The 16,043-nt window shown below is 36.2% G+C and overlaps 1 protein-coding gene across 1 annotated transcript; it reads left to right on the top strand.

Annotated features, from left to right (window-relative positions):
* Positions 1-943: 943 nt before the first annotated feature.
* On the top strand, positions 944-15,886 carry colgalt2a (collagen beta(1-O)galactosyltransferase 2a; the record flags this gene model as incomplete). Its single annotated transcript, XM_082171752.1, has 12 exons — positions 944-1,173; positions 2,879-2,992; positions 3,377-3,494; positions 6,250-6,384; positions 7,890-8,094; positions 9,322-9,441; positions 10,715-10,788; positions 10,912-11,018; positions 11,184-11,316; positions 12,620-12,747; positions 12,952-13,158; positions 15,053-15,886. 12 exons carry the CDS (start codon positions 944-946, stop codon positions 15,294-15,296), a joined length of 1,815 nt encoding a protein of 604 aa, XP_082027878.1. The 3' UTR covers positions 15,297-15,886.
* Between the last annotated feature and the right edge of the window lie 157 nt (positions 15,887-16,043).

The raw sequence follows: 16,043 nt of genomic DNA, 5'->3' as shown, positions 1-16,043 counted from the left end.
GTCATACTGTATATCTTCCATACATGAAGAAAATCTGAATACGTAAGACAGTATACATATGAATGAAATTTTAAGAATAATGTCGTATGACATTCCAATCAGAAGCATAATTTTAAAGACATGTCACTTTCTCCATCTGCTGGCCAGTTTTCATAAATACAACTTTGAATACACATTGTGCAGTCCAATTGTCACTATTAACTATAGTTGCTTATTAGCATGCATATTACTAGGATATTGGCTGTTTATTAGTACTTATAAAGCACATATTAATGCCTTATTCTACACAACCATATTCTACATCCCTTAATCAGGATTAACTAACTATTACTAACTATTAATAAGCAGTAATTAGTAGTTTATTGAGGCAAAAGTTGAAGCTAGTTAATAGTGAGAATTGGACCCTAACCTAAAGTGTGACCGTCATATTATATGGAAATTGAATCAAGTTGTAAACATTTTTTGACTATCGATAATAGACACTAAACTATAAAAAAACAACAACACTTGAAACATGAATAAAAAGTACCTCATACAAAAAGTTCAAAAATATATATATTTCCCAACAGAAATTTGCATTATTTTTTAACCAATTGGCCATGTGGTTAATCCAGCCCAGAATATAAACATCCTAATGATTTTTATAACATTTTAGCTGTAGGGTTGAATTTTTGCCTAATAACATATGCTCATTGAATATATGGAATGACTAGGAATGAAAATGATTAGGGTGCACTCCTAATTTTTTTTCTTAATTTTTTTTTTTGCTGTATGCCTTTATTTATTCATTCATTTGCACCTATAAGTGAATGCTATTCTTTTACACTCAAATGAGTGCACTTGTCTATATAGGCTGAGCACACTCAAACCTCTCCAGTCAGTGCGTCTTCACCTCTCTCACTGGTGTCCTATAGTACGGCATGCTTCTGCACATTCAGACACCATGGCGGACATGAGAGCATCTGGAAAGCTTCTGTTTGGACTGTTACTGTTACAGACATGGCCCTGCTTTATTCATACACTCATTGACCTGGAGCCTGTTCTGCAAGAGACATCTCTACTCAAACCCAAAGTAGTCATTGCGGTTTTGGCCCGAAATGCTGAACACAGTCTTTCTTATTTTCTGGGATGTATTGAGAGACTGGATTATCCCAAGGACCGCATCTCTATATGGTAACTCTTTTTTGTTTCATGTTTCAAATGCTTTTCAAATTTAATTTTCCAAAGAATTTGTGAGCTTTATTTCTATGAAAAATTATTTTTGTTTTAATAGGAAGACAGAATAAGGTATAGGAATGGATGTATCATGGTAACACTTGCATTAATATCATCCCTCATTATTATATTTAAAAATCTTAACAGATTATTTCATGGCCTTAAACAAATGTATTGAATTAAAGCACTTTCATGTAAACACATTTGAATCTGCAAACTGATCTATTGTGCAGATTCAAATGTGAGTTTACATGAAAGTGCTTTAATTCATTACATGAGTTTAATGTCTTATTGCTGAAAGTTACCATAATGTGTTACTATTATCACACAGATATATAATACATATGTCAGTGGTTTTGTATTCGACCACACATTGATGGGAGCACTGGGCTTTTAATTACACCTTAGTTTGAAATATCCTGGAAAGCTTGAAAAGTAAATATGACAAGACTCACAGTGAAGTGAAAGAATGCAGATGAGCAAATGGAGAAATGAAGGAGAAAGTGCAGGCAGTTTGCACTCAAAAAAAAAAACAAAAAAAAAAGGAAAAATGTGACCAATAATAATGTCATCTTAATTCTTCTTGTATGATTTATTTTTTTATTAATAATGATAATAATTTATTTATTTGATTTTATTAACTTTTTATAAATAATAATAATAATAATAAGTAGTATTATTTAAAAATCAAATCAAATAAAGGCATAAAAGTATTATTATTAGTAGTACTACTATTATTATAAAACCAACACACAATAATGGACAAAAGAATATTACTATTCAAAAGTTTGGTGCCAGTAAGATGTCTCTCAATAATAATTTTAGAATTAAATATATTCTTAAATGTAATTTATTCCTGTGATGCAAAGCTGAATTTTCCACTCGTGTCACTCATCTCACACGATTCTTCATTTAAAAAAAAAAAAAAAAAAAACTTGCAGCCTTAAATTGTTTTAGGTACAATCTACTTTGTAAGTCATTTCAACTTGACTTAAAAAAATTTGGGGAATCTCGTATAACTTAAAAAATAACGTTTAAATTGGCTTACCTTATTTTGATGAGTTGAAGTAATGTAAATGTGTTGTGTTGACATGACTTATTGATTGTGTCATTTTTTACAGTACAGAAATAATTTCTAAATGCTGATTTGATGCTCAAGAAACATTTCTTATCATCATCAATGTTGAAAACAGTTATGCTGCTCAATATGTTTGTGGAAAACGTGATACGTTTTTCATCAGGATTCATCAGTGAATAGAAAGTTAAAAAGAACGGCATTTATTTGAAATATACATTTTCTGTAACGTAATACATGTCTTTACGGTTACTTTTGATCAATTTAATGATCAATGCCTTTGCTGAATTGAAAGTATTCATTTCTTTCAAAAAAATCTTACTGACCCCAAACGTTTTGAACGTTAGTTTTGTATAGCAAGATGACGTTAAGGTGACGTAGTTACAATGTAATATTCAATTACAACATGTATTTACTATAGAGTTATGGTTAGAGTTTCGGTTAGTTACTTGTAATTATGCATAATTTACTGTTATGACTATAGTAAGTACATGTAAATGCGTCACCTCAAAATAACGTGTTACCAAAAACTGCAACATGGGCTAAATGGTATAATTCTGGTCTTAACATGGACTTTCTGTTTGTCAGGGCCGCTACCGATCACAATATTGACAACACCACTGCAATGCTGCATGAATGGCTCTCTGGAGTAGAGCTTTTGTATCATTCAGTACAACTGCAGACCATGGAGGAGGAGAAGAGGTGAAAACACATGCACATTAACGGCCCGGTTTCACAGACAGGGTTTAGATTAAGCCAGGATTAGGACTTGGTTCAATTAGGGCATTTAAATATAGCTTAATAAACGTGCCTTAGAAAAAACATTACAGGTGTACATCTTGAGACAAAACAATGGCACTGACATATTTTAAGATACCTCGTCTGCCTTGTCTGTGAAACCAGGGGTATATTACAAAACACTCTGTTCATAACCATTCTCCTAGAAGTTAGAACTCACTATCTTCTCTACCATAAGTAGCATAAAACTTTTAATGTAGTACAAATGTAATATATTTATAAAAGAGGAAACATCTCATGTGTCTGTGTATACTGGTGCATTGGGTTAGTTATTATATTGATTTACAGTTATTATGTGGATGAGCTGGGCCCCAAGCACTGGCCGGAGTCTCGGGTCACGCATGTGATGAAGCTGAGGCAGGCTGCGCTCACATCAGCCAGGGCACAGTGGGCAGACTATATTCTGGTGAGATGACCTCTCCTTCTGTGCTGATCTTAGCTCAGCTTCTGCTGTCTCTATAGAGTGAGGGAAATAATTATTTGATCCCCTGCTGATTTTGTAAGTTCGCCCACATTTTTATGGTAGGTTTATTTTAATGGATTGAGACAGAATATCGACTCAAAAAACACATTATATAAAGATTGTAAATTGATTAGCATTTGATTGAGTGAAATAAGTATTTGATCCCCAAGCAACCAGCAAGAACTCTGCCTCCCACAGATTGGTTATGTGCTCGTGTTAAACACAGATTAGTCCTGTCACTTTAAGAAAGTACTCCTAATGTCAGTGGAAACCTGTCCACAGAATCTGTATCTTCCATTCCAACCTCTCCACCACCATGGGCAAGACCAAAGAGCTGTCAAACATCAGGGACCAGATTGTAGACCTGCACAAAGCTGGAATGGGCTACAAGATCATCAGCAAGAAGCTTGGAGAGAAGGAGACGACTGTTGGTGTGATTATTCGGAAATGGAAGAAATACAAAAGGAAAAATCAATCGCCCTCGGTCTGGAGCTCCATGCAAGATCTGGCCTCATGAGGTAAGGATGATCATGAGAAACGTGAGGGATCGGCCCAGAACTACATGGGAGGAGCTTGTTAATGATCTCAAGGCAGTTCGGACCAGAGTCACCAAGCAAAGCATTGGTAACACACTACGCCCCAATGGACTGAAATCCTGAAGCGCCCGCAAGGTTCCCCTGCTCAAGAAGGCACATGTTCAAGCCCGTCTAAAGTTTACCAATGAACACCTAATGATTCAGAGAAGGCTTAGGAAGAAAGTGCTGTGGTCAGATGAGACCAAAATTGAACTCTTTGGCATCAACTCAACTCACCGTGTTTGGAGGAAGAGAAATGCTGACTATGACCCCAAGAACACCATCCCTACAGTCAAGCAAGGGGGTGGAAACATCATGCTTTTGGGCTGTTTCTCTGCTAAGGGTACAGGATGACTTCACTGTATTGAGGGGCTGATGGACGGGGCCATGTACCGCCAAATCTTCCACGAGAACCTCCTTCCTTCAGCCAGAACACTGAAGATTCAGCATTCAGTCATTCTTCCAGCATGACAATGACCCAAAACATACCGCCAAGGGAACAAAGGAGTGGCTCAAGAAGAAGCGTGGCCTAGCCAGTCTCCAGACCTTAATCCTATAGAAAATCTGTGGAGAGAGCTGAAACTTCGAGTTGCCAAGCGACAGCCAAGAAATCTTAAGGATTTTGAGAGTATCTGTAAAGAGGAATGGACCAAAATCCCTCCTGAGATGTGTGCCAACCTGGTGACCAACTAAAAGAAACGTCTTACCTCTGTGATGCCAACAAAGGTTTCTCCACCAAGTCCTAAGGCATGTTTTGCAAATACTTATTTCACTCACTGAAATGCAAATCAATTTATAACCTTTTTTTTATGTGGGTTTTTTTTTCTGGATTTTTGGGTTGATATTATGTCTCTATCCGTTAAAATAAACCTACTATAGAAATTATAGAGCCTTCATTTCTTTGTAAGTGGGCGAACTTACAAAATCAGAAGGGATCAAATAGCTATTTCCCTCACTGTATGTGCGTCACAACTGTCTGTATTATCATACCATATTTAACTACTATTGACACTCTGGTGCTGCTCGCGTGGCGGCCAAAAATAACTGGAGGGGGTTTTCAGTGAAATGAAAGTACTATGTTTTAGTTCGACAATTTGTATTTTTAGGAGATTTTATGGTGCTGAATTATATGTAAGGAATAGTTGTGATCCATTTATTACCTGTTAACCACGTTTTGACCTTTTCCAAGTTTCATATCATTCTGATGAAGTAAAAAAATTAATCATAAAAAAAAAAAAACAGTTATTGCTGTAGTCCCTTTAACAGTTTTCAGTTATTATTTGTCATTAATATTTCAAGTAGAACACTTACTGAACTGTCCGGATAAACTGTAAATCCATACATAATTTATTTTAGAAAAATTATGATAAAATCTGAGTATCAACTATTAAATATGATACATCATATTTTTACATCTCAGTCATCATTGTTTTGCACTGCATTATATGTTTTGCCCCCCTAAAACAAACAAACAAAAAACTACAGAGCATTAATCATAAAACTATGGGTAGCACTTTAGTTTAGGATCCCATTTTCAGTATTAACTAGTTTATTAGAATGCATGCATATTACTAGGATATTGGCTGTTTATTAGTACTTATGAGGCACATATTAATGCCTTATTCTGCATGATCATATTCTACATTCTTAATCCTAAAACCTAAACTTAACAACTATACTAAATATTTATAAGCAGTAATTAGGAGTTTATTGAGACAAAAATTGTAGCTAATAGTTAGTAAATAGTGAGAATTGGACCCTTTTCTAAAGTGTGACCAAACTAAGCATTTAATATAAGTCATATTATTGGAAGAAATTGAGAAATATGCTGTTAGTACTTTCAGAATTTCATCTTACTCTTTAGCCATATAAAAAATCAGTAACTGCACCAAATGGCATATTTCTGCTCAGTTTGTGTATATTTCCCTTCTCAAGTATAAGCTCCATATTCTCACTATCTCATACTATATGAACCATAAAAGCCTGATGTATGAAATATGCTCAAATTATAGCCTAATTAATAATAAAAAAAGAAAGAATATATTTTTCTTACTATTATTTTATCTGTCAGGCTGTAAGGCTTAAATGTGTGTAAATGATTGTTTGCATGATTTGTCCTCTAGTTTGCAGACAGTGATAACCTGCTGACAAACACACAAGTGCTGAATCATCTGATTGCTGAGAATCGGACGCTGGTCGCTCCAATGCTAGAGTCAAGGACACTCTATTCAAACTTTTGGTGTGGTATGACCTCACAGGTAGGCTACAGGCTAAAGTTTTCGTTACAATGACTTCCACTTCCAGGAGATCAGCGTGGTCTACAATCAGTTTATATGGTCAGTCATGTATCATTAGGACCCCATTATGCTATTTTTAAACCACGATGGGTAATTGTCAAACACTTTACCCAATTTGCCGTAACCCACTAGGGTAAGTTTAGGGGTGGCCGTTCATGATTATAGCAAGTCATGTACATTTAGGCTTTGGAGATGCATCATTCTGAAAGGGACTGCCTAATTGAGCCAGTTGTTCATGACACCAGAGATAATGTAAAGAAATTTTGCATTCCGCCTCATTTTAAAGTTCAGATTTGGTCAACTTTATACTACTTGAAGACGCGACCACAATAGATCGATACGTCACGCTGTGACCTCTTAGCTGAATGACAAAACAAAAACAAAAAACAATTTTTTTTTTTAAAACGGCAGGTCTATAGTTTTGCAGGAAAGTAGAGAAGATATATTTGTACATGTTGGATTTACGTTTGGGTTCTGTCAGTCATTTATTTTTTCCATAGGGGAATTGATTTTTAATGATAACATAAACCTTTAAAGACAGACCTAATGTGAGCTCAGAGTTTGTTAATCAATTGTAGCCTATATGCTGTCTGCTTGCATTATTGCAACTTATTATTATTATTATTTAAATAACCATGTTCAACAGGGGAATTCCTGGTGAAACAATTGCATTAGGCTACCTATGGTTTTGCAATGACATTTCCATCAATCAGAGAATTGAAACCCACAATCATTTTGATGTTTGCACTGAGAATGTCATAATACATGTTTGTGCATATATTACAATAACAACATAATCAACCTCTCTAAATCAATAGTTTTGTATTTATCTATTGTTTTTATTTTAATTGTCATTCGCAATGCAAAAAAACTATTTTCATGTAATCTGAACGCTATATTGTGTTATATTTATCAAAATAAAACTATATATTATAGACTCAACTTTACTGGTATTTAAATAATACAGGCACAGTATTAACACAGCCTGACCTATTCAATGAAAAGTGTAAAGCAAATACCACGCAAGCGTCACTATGGGAAGCCTGTTGCCCTTATACAACAGTTCAGTGAAGAAGTTAATATTTGAGTAACTTACATTTTCGACACATGGTTGCCAGTTACGTTGTCTATTTTTGCTCCATCAACGAAAACAGTTAGGAATTGAAAGCAGAATCAACCGTCCTTGTTTTTGAATAAATCATCGATCTAAGACGTGATCCATATAATAATGACTCCTTTGTTGCCACCTACTGGCGAATCAATGTAAATTGTAGAAAGTGAGGACAGGAACTAAACATTTAAAATGAATACTTGATAAAACAATACACTGCAAATTAGAATAGTAATAATATTCCTTGTTTCTCCTTTTTTCTTCATAATGTATTTGAGTATTTCACCAAAAAAAAAAAATGTTCTGAATCTTTTGTGAATCTTGAAAATGTTGAGCATCTCTTTCGTCTCTGCAGGGGTATTATAAGCGAACACCACATTATGTACCCATTCGGAACTGGAAGCGTACCGGTTGCCACCCAGTTCCCATGATTCACTCCACCATGCTGATAGACCTGCGGCGCAGTGCTAGCACAGCCCTGGCCTTTTACCCTCTGCACCATTACTATCTTTGGGCCCTGGATGATATCATGGCTTTTGCATTTTCTGCAAGGCAAGCAGGTAACAGATCCATTATACCTGTAATTATGACAATACAGTATTCTACTGTACTTTACTGTAAGTCTGATTAAAGAGGAGCCTATCATTGAGTCACACCTATGCTTGATGTTTGCTTTAATTTTTGTTTATTTGTATTTCAATTTAACTAAATAATTTGCCAGCAATTGATTCATTCCTCTGAAATGTCATGAGGTGTTTACTGATTCCACAGATAAAAAATGTTCTAAGAATGTTTTGCTTACATTCCCATTAAATTTCTGATCAAAATGTCCAGTTTTTCATTGTGCAACCGTTACTTTTGATTGCTCTCTGAACATCTATTACCATTTAAAACATTTTTAGATGAACATCTTACTAAAACGTTTGAAACAATTCTATGAACAATGTAGAGTATAAATAATGTTTTTGTGCTGACATTTTGAGAACGTTATTGAAGACCAGATAACCAGAGCGTTTAGTATATCACAGCTCGACCAGAGCCGTTGAGCTCGGTAGAGCCGCAGTTTCCTCCTAATCTCTAACCATTTCTCCTCCATATCACTTTAAAATATAGCATTCTGAGCACAATTCAGATCCGATTCGTTTTCTGGTCTGCAGCAACTCGTATATGATCCGCTCTGTGTCGTGTCTCTGGACCGGTTCGCAAATCGCGTGACACTAATGTGAAACCAGACTTCGTTCGCCCCAATGGAAAGCATTTACACTGTCTGAATCATTCTCTATCCCCTATATGGTGCACTACGTGCCATTCACCCTGTATAAAATAATAAATGTGAGAACAAGTGACCAATTTCAGCCGCAGCTTCAGCATCTATTTATAGTGTAAGGGGCGGGACACTTTAGATTGTAGAAATCATTTGATTGGACAAAATATTTGATGAGAAGCTAAGGTGCATCATGATGTCATCAAAATAATTGATCCATATTGGCGAAAGTGAGAAGTTTTGAATGCTTATATCTTCTAAATGTGAATTTTGTCATTGTTTTGGAGCACACTTAAGTAAAAGCCAAAAAACGTATATTTTGATTTGAAATTTTGACTTAAACACACCTCCATCAAACAATGTCACACAACACCACCGTTTCACCAGCATGGGGGTAGCGGACTAAAAACTAGCTTGAACTCTGTTTGCATCACTGAATCATTATTTATCACTGTAAAGCTGCTTTGAAACAATCTGTATTGATATCATGAATAGGACTTTTTAAATGTTATTATCTTTACAGGTGTGCAGATGTTCTTATGTAACAAAGAGCATTATGGGTACCTGCCACTGCCTTTGGAGATAAAGCAGACTCTGGAGGAGGAGGTGGAGAGCTTCAGCCACACTGTCACCGAGGCACTAAGTGTGTATCATTAAATCACAAAACAATATGAAGAACTGACAAAAGTCTTCTCAGGCAAAAACAGCTTTTAAGCTTAGAGACTTTGTACAGTGAGGTGATTTTAAATACAGCAGCCTGTTAGTACAATATTTGAGAGTGAATAAACTGTGAAGCAGAGGTGTGGGCCATCCATTCACCACTACTCCTTCCTGATCCTCTAGCTTACACAGACACTTTACTGTATGCTTTTCCGTATAGTTTTCACAGGAAAGAGAGAGTTTTCACTCCTCTGTGACATCTCTCACACATTCTTTCTGCTCTTTCCGACCCTGTTGTCTTCGGTCATTAGATTAGCTTGACTTTATTATGAAATCGGCATGTTAAAAGACAGTTTTACTTTCAGAGCTCAAAACTTCATCCCCTATCCAAAAATATTGCGCAAATCTCAACTGTTCGATTGTTATATCACTGAAAAATGTAAACTATTATCATGCCCAGTGATATTTAAAAGTTGGATATAGTACATCCTACTTTACCACCTGCACACATACAGTATACTCACCGAAAGCAATATATACTATAGCTAATCTCAGGTGCGTGATTGTCACAAAATGTAAACTCTATTATAGTACAGCTCTCTATATAAAGTTCAATATATATATATTATATTCAAATTTATCTGCAGTATAAAATAAAGAGAAACAAATTATAGCAGATCTCTTCTGGATTATTTATTTCGGTGCAAAATATAACTATATTATCACCTAGCTCTTTAAAGTTGGATATATAAGTATGTTCACCTTTATCCACATACATGCATTACCTAATCATGTAAGGTGATATATACTATACTGTATATCTCAAATGCTCAAAATGTAAACTATGTTATTAACCAGCTCTAATCTGCTAAATGCAACTATAAGGCATATGTATATATATATATATATATATATATATATATATATATATATATATATATATATATATATATATATTTATATTGAGAATTGACAGTTTAAATGTTGTGGAAAAACAATTATTAAAAACTAACATTTGACAGTTTTTTTGGAACAAAATGTATTGACTAACACTGTGAATAAGCAAACCTTTAATTAAAATTATTTAAATGAATAAACTTTTAATTAATTTAACCTTTAATTTATCATTCAAAATGTATTATCCAATCTACAAGCTCCAATAAATCACTAATTTGTTTAATTACTATGAGCTTCTTTCTACCAGAAAATGTTTCTTGGCACTTATAGACATATAACCTGTAGTTTATCTTCCTCAGTTGACTTCAAAATGGAAACTTCCCATTACATGCACATTGCTTCCAAACCCAAAGACACCATGGCATTCAATCAGGTATAGATACTGACAACAGAAATACTAAATGTAGAATATTGAAAAACTTTTCAATCTGTGTCCATGTGCAATCCTCATAGGAATCAGAATGGAAATATTAGCATTATCTTCTCCCCTTTTTAGGTCTACTTGATCAATCTAAAACGCCGCGAGGATCGCAGAGACCGTATGCTGCGCTCGTTGGAGGTGCTGGGCATAGATGTCACCCTCACCGATGCGGTGGATGGCAAGTATGATATTATAACTCACACTTTTGCACCAGTCACACAATGTCAATTGTTCTCCCTATTGTTTATACTGTATGTCCTTCATCTCTGCTTCTCAATGCAAAGTGTATTTTATACTACACAACATGCCACAGTAAAATACGACTTAATGTGTCTCCTCTCTCCCAGAACCCTGAATTCAACTCAGCTAAGGGCTTTAGGAATTGAGATGCTTCCTGGATATAAAGATCCTTACTCTGATCGTGTGCTAACTAAGGGTGAAATCGGTTGCTTCCTTAGTCATTACAGCATCTGGAAAAAGGTATACAGCAAAACATGATGCCCTACAATAAGCTGCTACATTAACATGTGTAACTGGTCCTACTCGACCCGCTTCGAGCGGGATTCGAACCAGCGTTTTCGACATGGGAAGCGAAAGGATATTGAACCCCTTTTTGAGTCAGGTTTACACGCACAGCTCTTACTAGCTTGCCTCCGTTACACTCACCCCCCCCAAAACCTCACTCCCATCTGGGTCACGGCACCAAATGAAACCGATCCGACTCGACCTGCTCCGAGCGGGATTCGAACCATTAGTAATCGGACTGACAGCTCATTCGGACTGAAAAAGCCTTTTTTATATTGAAAGTATTGAAAGGGGTGGCTAATTCCTTTTCTAATCTGATCGAGAAAACATGTAAACACTTGATCGGATTGAAAACCAAAACTGGAAAGGAATGGGCATGTGCAGTTACGTAGAAATGACAGTTGCAGTTGTTAAACAAAATGTCATAAATGACTCGTGTTATTCTAAAATTCTCCTACCACTCATCATCTGTGAGGTGGAGCAGAACAACGTCCCATCAGTCCTCACTTCATACTCTCATCCACAGACACTTTCTTTTGGGAGTGGGGAGAGGCGTTATTACTGTTTCATAAATATAAGCAGCACGGCATAACGGTTCATGTGCTCGTCATCTCCTAATTAGGACCCGGAATAGATAAATATTAAGTCTGCACTTTAAAACAAAGAAAATAAGCCATGTAGGAGAATATTATGCACACAAATTGAAAAACTCTATTAGAAAAATCTATTTCGATTTGAAGCTTGAGACATTTAAACGCGCACATCAACCCGATCACTTTAACACTATGTTCGGATTCACCAATCGGAATGAATTCATTACGATTGAAACAAAAGGTGTGGATGTAAATATAGCCTGTTGCACTCACCTCCCTAAACCTTACTCCCATCCGGGTCACGGCACCAAATGTAACTGGTCGGGTAAAAGGCAGGCGCTCTAACAAAAGGCTTCGCCGCAGTCTTTAGCTTCAGTCGCCAGCGTGACTCTTGAGATCAGGGGAGTGAGGTTTACTCACACAGCTCTTACTAGCTTGCCTCTGTTCCACACTCAAAGTGGAAAAAGGTCCTTGTGGTTATAAAATGCTAGTCAAAGGTTCTTTGATAAACCAGAAAGTGGTTCTTCTGGGGCATCACTGAAAAAAAACTCTTTTGGAACTTTTCTTTTCAAGAGTGTAATACTGTATGAATTACAAGTGACTTTCGATGCTGTGTCAACATGACTTTATGTGCATGACTTCTTTTTGTTGTGTGTTGCTCTCAGGTGGTGGAGCTCCAGCAACAGCAGGTGCTCGTACTGGAGGATGATGTCAGGTTTGAAACCAATTTCAAGAGCCGCCTCAACACCATCATGAAGGATGTGAAACAATCAGGCCTCCAGTGGGACTTAATGTGAGTTGTGGTTTTATTATGATAACGTCACAGTTCTCTATTCTGCTTTGAGTGTTTATATAGATCCATCATCATAGCTTCCACAAAGTTGTCACTGGTCTTCTTGAGGTCCACAAGTGAACATTTCATAAATATATAAAATTTACATTGATAATTAGAAATTGTGTTTCCTTTGTCTGTTCCGTTTTTCCTCTTCTCTTTAAGTTACGTGGGGCGTAAACGATTGCAAATTAAGCATCCAGAGCGCTGGGTGGAGGGAGTGAAGAACCTGGTGAGCCCGGATTACTCTTATTGGACACTAGGCTATGCCCTTTCACTGCAGGGGGCAAAGACGCTTCTGGAAGCCCAGCCTCTCAGCAAGATGCTGCCCGTGGACGAGTTTCTGCCTGTTATGTTTAACAAGCACCCCAAGTAAGTGTCGTAGATGTTAGTATTAACATTTCTTAACTCTTTCCCTGACTGCCATTTTTTTTTATCATTTTCACAACAGTTTCATGGCGCCCAGAATATTTGGTTGTCTGAATATCTGAATGTGCAATATATCAAAGGAAAGAGCAGACCCTCTGCTTTTAAACTAAACAACAAACGTTTTATTCTAGCTTCATGCATCTCTTTTTTTATCAACAATTGAAAGTTTTTGTCAAAGACTACATCTGGATCAGATTCAGAACAATGATCAAAACATAAATGGAGTAGATCAAGTCCATCAACACCCCCAAAACTTCTCAGTCCTATAGCTCGTCCTGGATCGACATTTCATTTGTTAACATTAGGCAATTTGGATTTATATGCTGTTTAATGTTGATGATCGCGTTATTTTACATATACATCTGCTTACATATGATATCGCTTGCTTCTGCTGCTGCTTATTGAAGATACGTAATAGCACCCCCTACCATTTCAGTCAATGGCGGGGAAACGATGTCTCATAAATGACAGAAATTTCAGTCAATGGCAGGGAATGAGTTAAAAGGATAGTTCACCCCAAAAATGACAATTCTGTCATCATTTACTCACCCTACCCATAACACTAGAGTTGGCAGTCCTGAACAGTTAACTTAAATGTAGTGTGCATTTACAGGATTTAAATGTAGTCGCTATTCTCTGCATTATCATTAACCCTTAAATGCATGAATGTTTCACCAATCATCATTACATATTCGGGTCTTTAGCGACCCGGATCTGTATCTAACACGGATGGATCTCTACCTGTCGCGATAATGTAAAACTCTACTGATATTAGAGTAACAATTACAGAAGAATAAAATAAAGCATATTTTGTTACCTTTTGGAGCTTGGAAGGGTTATTTTGGGCAGATGTTTTACACCATCATCATTGTCCTCGTCAGAGCTCATTTCCCAGTACATTCAGCATCTGCCTCATATTCGCCATCTCAAACATATTCTCAAAACTATCATTTTCAACATATTCAAAATCAATATTTTGATCGCTGACAGCTTCTTCACCAGATTCACCATCAAGTGACAGTGACTCTAATATGTGATTGCGTTCAGTACTTGCAGTAAATCACTGAGCCATTTCCAGTTTTGCTGATGATACTTCCTATTCTTTTGTTTTCTGCCTGTGGTAACTATGAGTGAAACATCACTTCATCATTGTGTATCAGACAATGCCACCTTGTGGAATAAAGGTGAATTGCACTTATTCAATCATCAAAGATTCAATTATTGTTGTGCAGAAAAAAATATGCCGACACTGTTACACACCTCGGGTCGTTAGCGACCCTATAAATTTTTTTTGTAAAAATTAATGGGAAACCACGCATTTAAAAAAATACATTTATTATTTTTGTCTTGTTATAGCCTACAGTATACTAAGAAAGTTGATGTCTAACTTTAAAAAATAAACGAGGAGGGTAGTGAATGACGTCCTGGGTCACTAAAGACATGAGTTATGCGTTTAAGGTGAATTGCAAGGTGAATTGCACTTATTCAATCATCAAAGATTCAATTATTGTTGTGCAGAAAAAAATATGCCGACACTGTTACACACCTCGGGTCGTTAGCGACTCTAAATTTTTTTTGTAAAAATTAATGGGAAACCACACATTTAAAAAAATACATTTATTATTTTTGTCTTGTTATAGCCTACAGTATACTAAGAAGGTTGATGTCTAACTTTAAAAAATAAACGAGGAGGGTAGTGAATGACGTCCTGGGTCACTAAAGACATGAGTTATGCGTTTAAGGTTTAAGAGTTGCACTTTTAATAATGACTTTTATAAAGGTATTTTAACGTAAACTTCTTTCTGTGGGCTAACTGTAGTGTTCCCTCTGTCTGTAGGGAGGAATACATGTCTCATTTCAAACCGAGACACTTGAAGGCTTTCTCTGTAGAACCCCTGCTGCTCTTTCCCACACACTACACTGGGGAGTCGGGGTATTTCAGCGACACAGAGACCTCCACCATCTGGAATGATGAGACGGTGGACACTGACTGGGACCGTCATCATGTCCGTGGAGACCGCAGTCGTGGCGAAAAGACTCCTACGCCAGTCTCTGAGAGCAGCCCGAGAGAGGAACTATGATTAAGCTCTTACAGGATCTGGTTACACTTTATTTTAAGGTGTCCTTGTTGCAGTGTAATTATACATTTAAGTACTGAGTAATATTAATAACAACATGTTGACTATAGGGTTCAGGTTAGGATTAGGTTTAGGGTTAGTTGCATGTAACTATGCATAATTTATTGTTATTACTATAGTAAGTATATGTAACACGTAATAAGGACACTGTTAAATAAAGTGTTACCGAGAATACTTAAGGAACATGTCAAATGTCAGATTACAGCACAAAGAAAAAAACATGCATCTTGATAAATAATGTGGATTAAGAGTCAAATTTGGATTGTGGGAATGAAACTGACACAGATGTGCAATCATGTGTACCAATTATTAGCACACTAATGAAAGCTGTGAGAAATATTGAACCGGTACAAGAAGACCAGATTCAATACAAAATACAGGTGAAAGTGGTGATAAAATAAACTTTAAGTGTTGAGTGAAAATTACTCGTAAAATTCTGGATTTTTTTCATGAATGTGCTTCTAAAAAGGTTTAGGTTTATGCTAAATGTGTGTGTCATGACTTTGCTGAGTATCTGGACTCTTGCATTGTCAAAACAAGATCTTGACCAAAAATGTATGCACTTCTTGATGGAAATAAATGTTGGGATGTTTGAAGAGGCGCAGATTCCAGATACTCTGTAAAGTCTCCTCTAGCACATCCCAAAAACTTTCAATTAATTTAAGGTCTGGACTTGTGTGCGAAAATGAG

The sequence above is a fragment of the Leuciscus leuciscus genome (genome assembly GCF_965113295.1).
Source record: "Leuciscus leuciscus genome assembly, chromosome: 6".
Classification (NCBI taxonomy): Eukaryota; Metazoa; Chordata; class Actinopteri; order Cypriniformes; family Leuciscidae; genus Leuciscus; species Leuciscus leuciscus.
The sequence above is the reverse complement of the archived record's forward strand: the minus strand, read 5'-3'. Positions and strand labels throughout refer to the sequence as shown.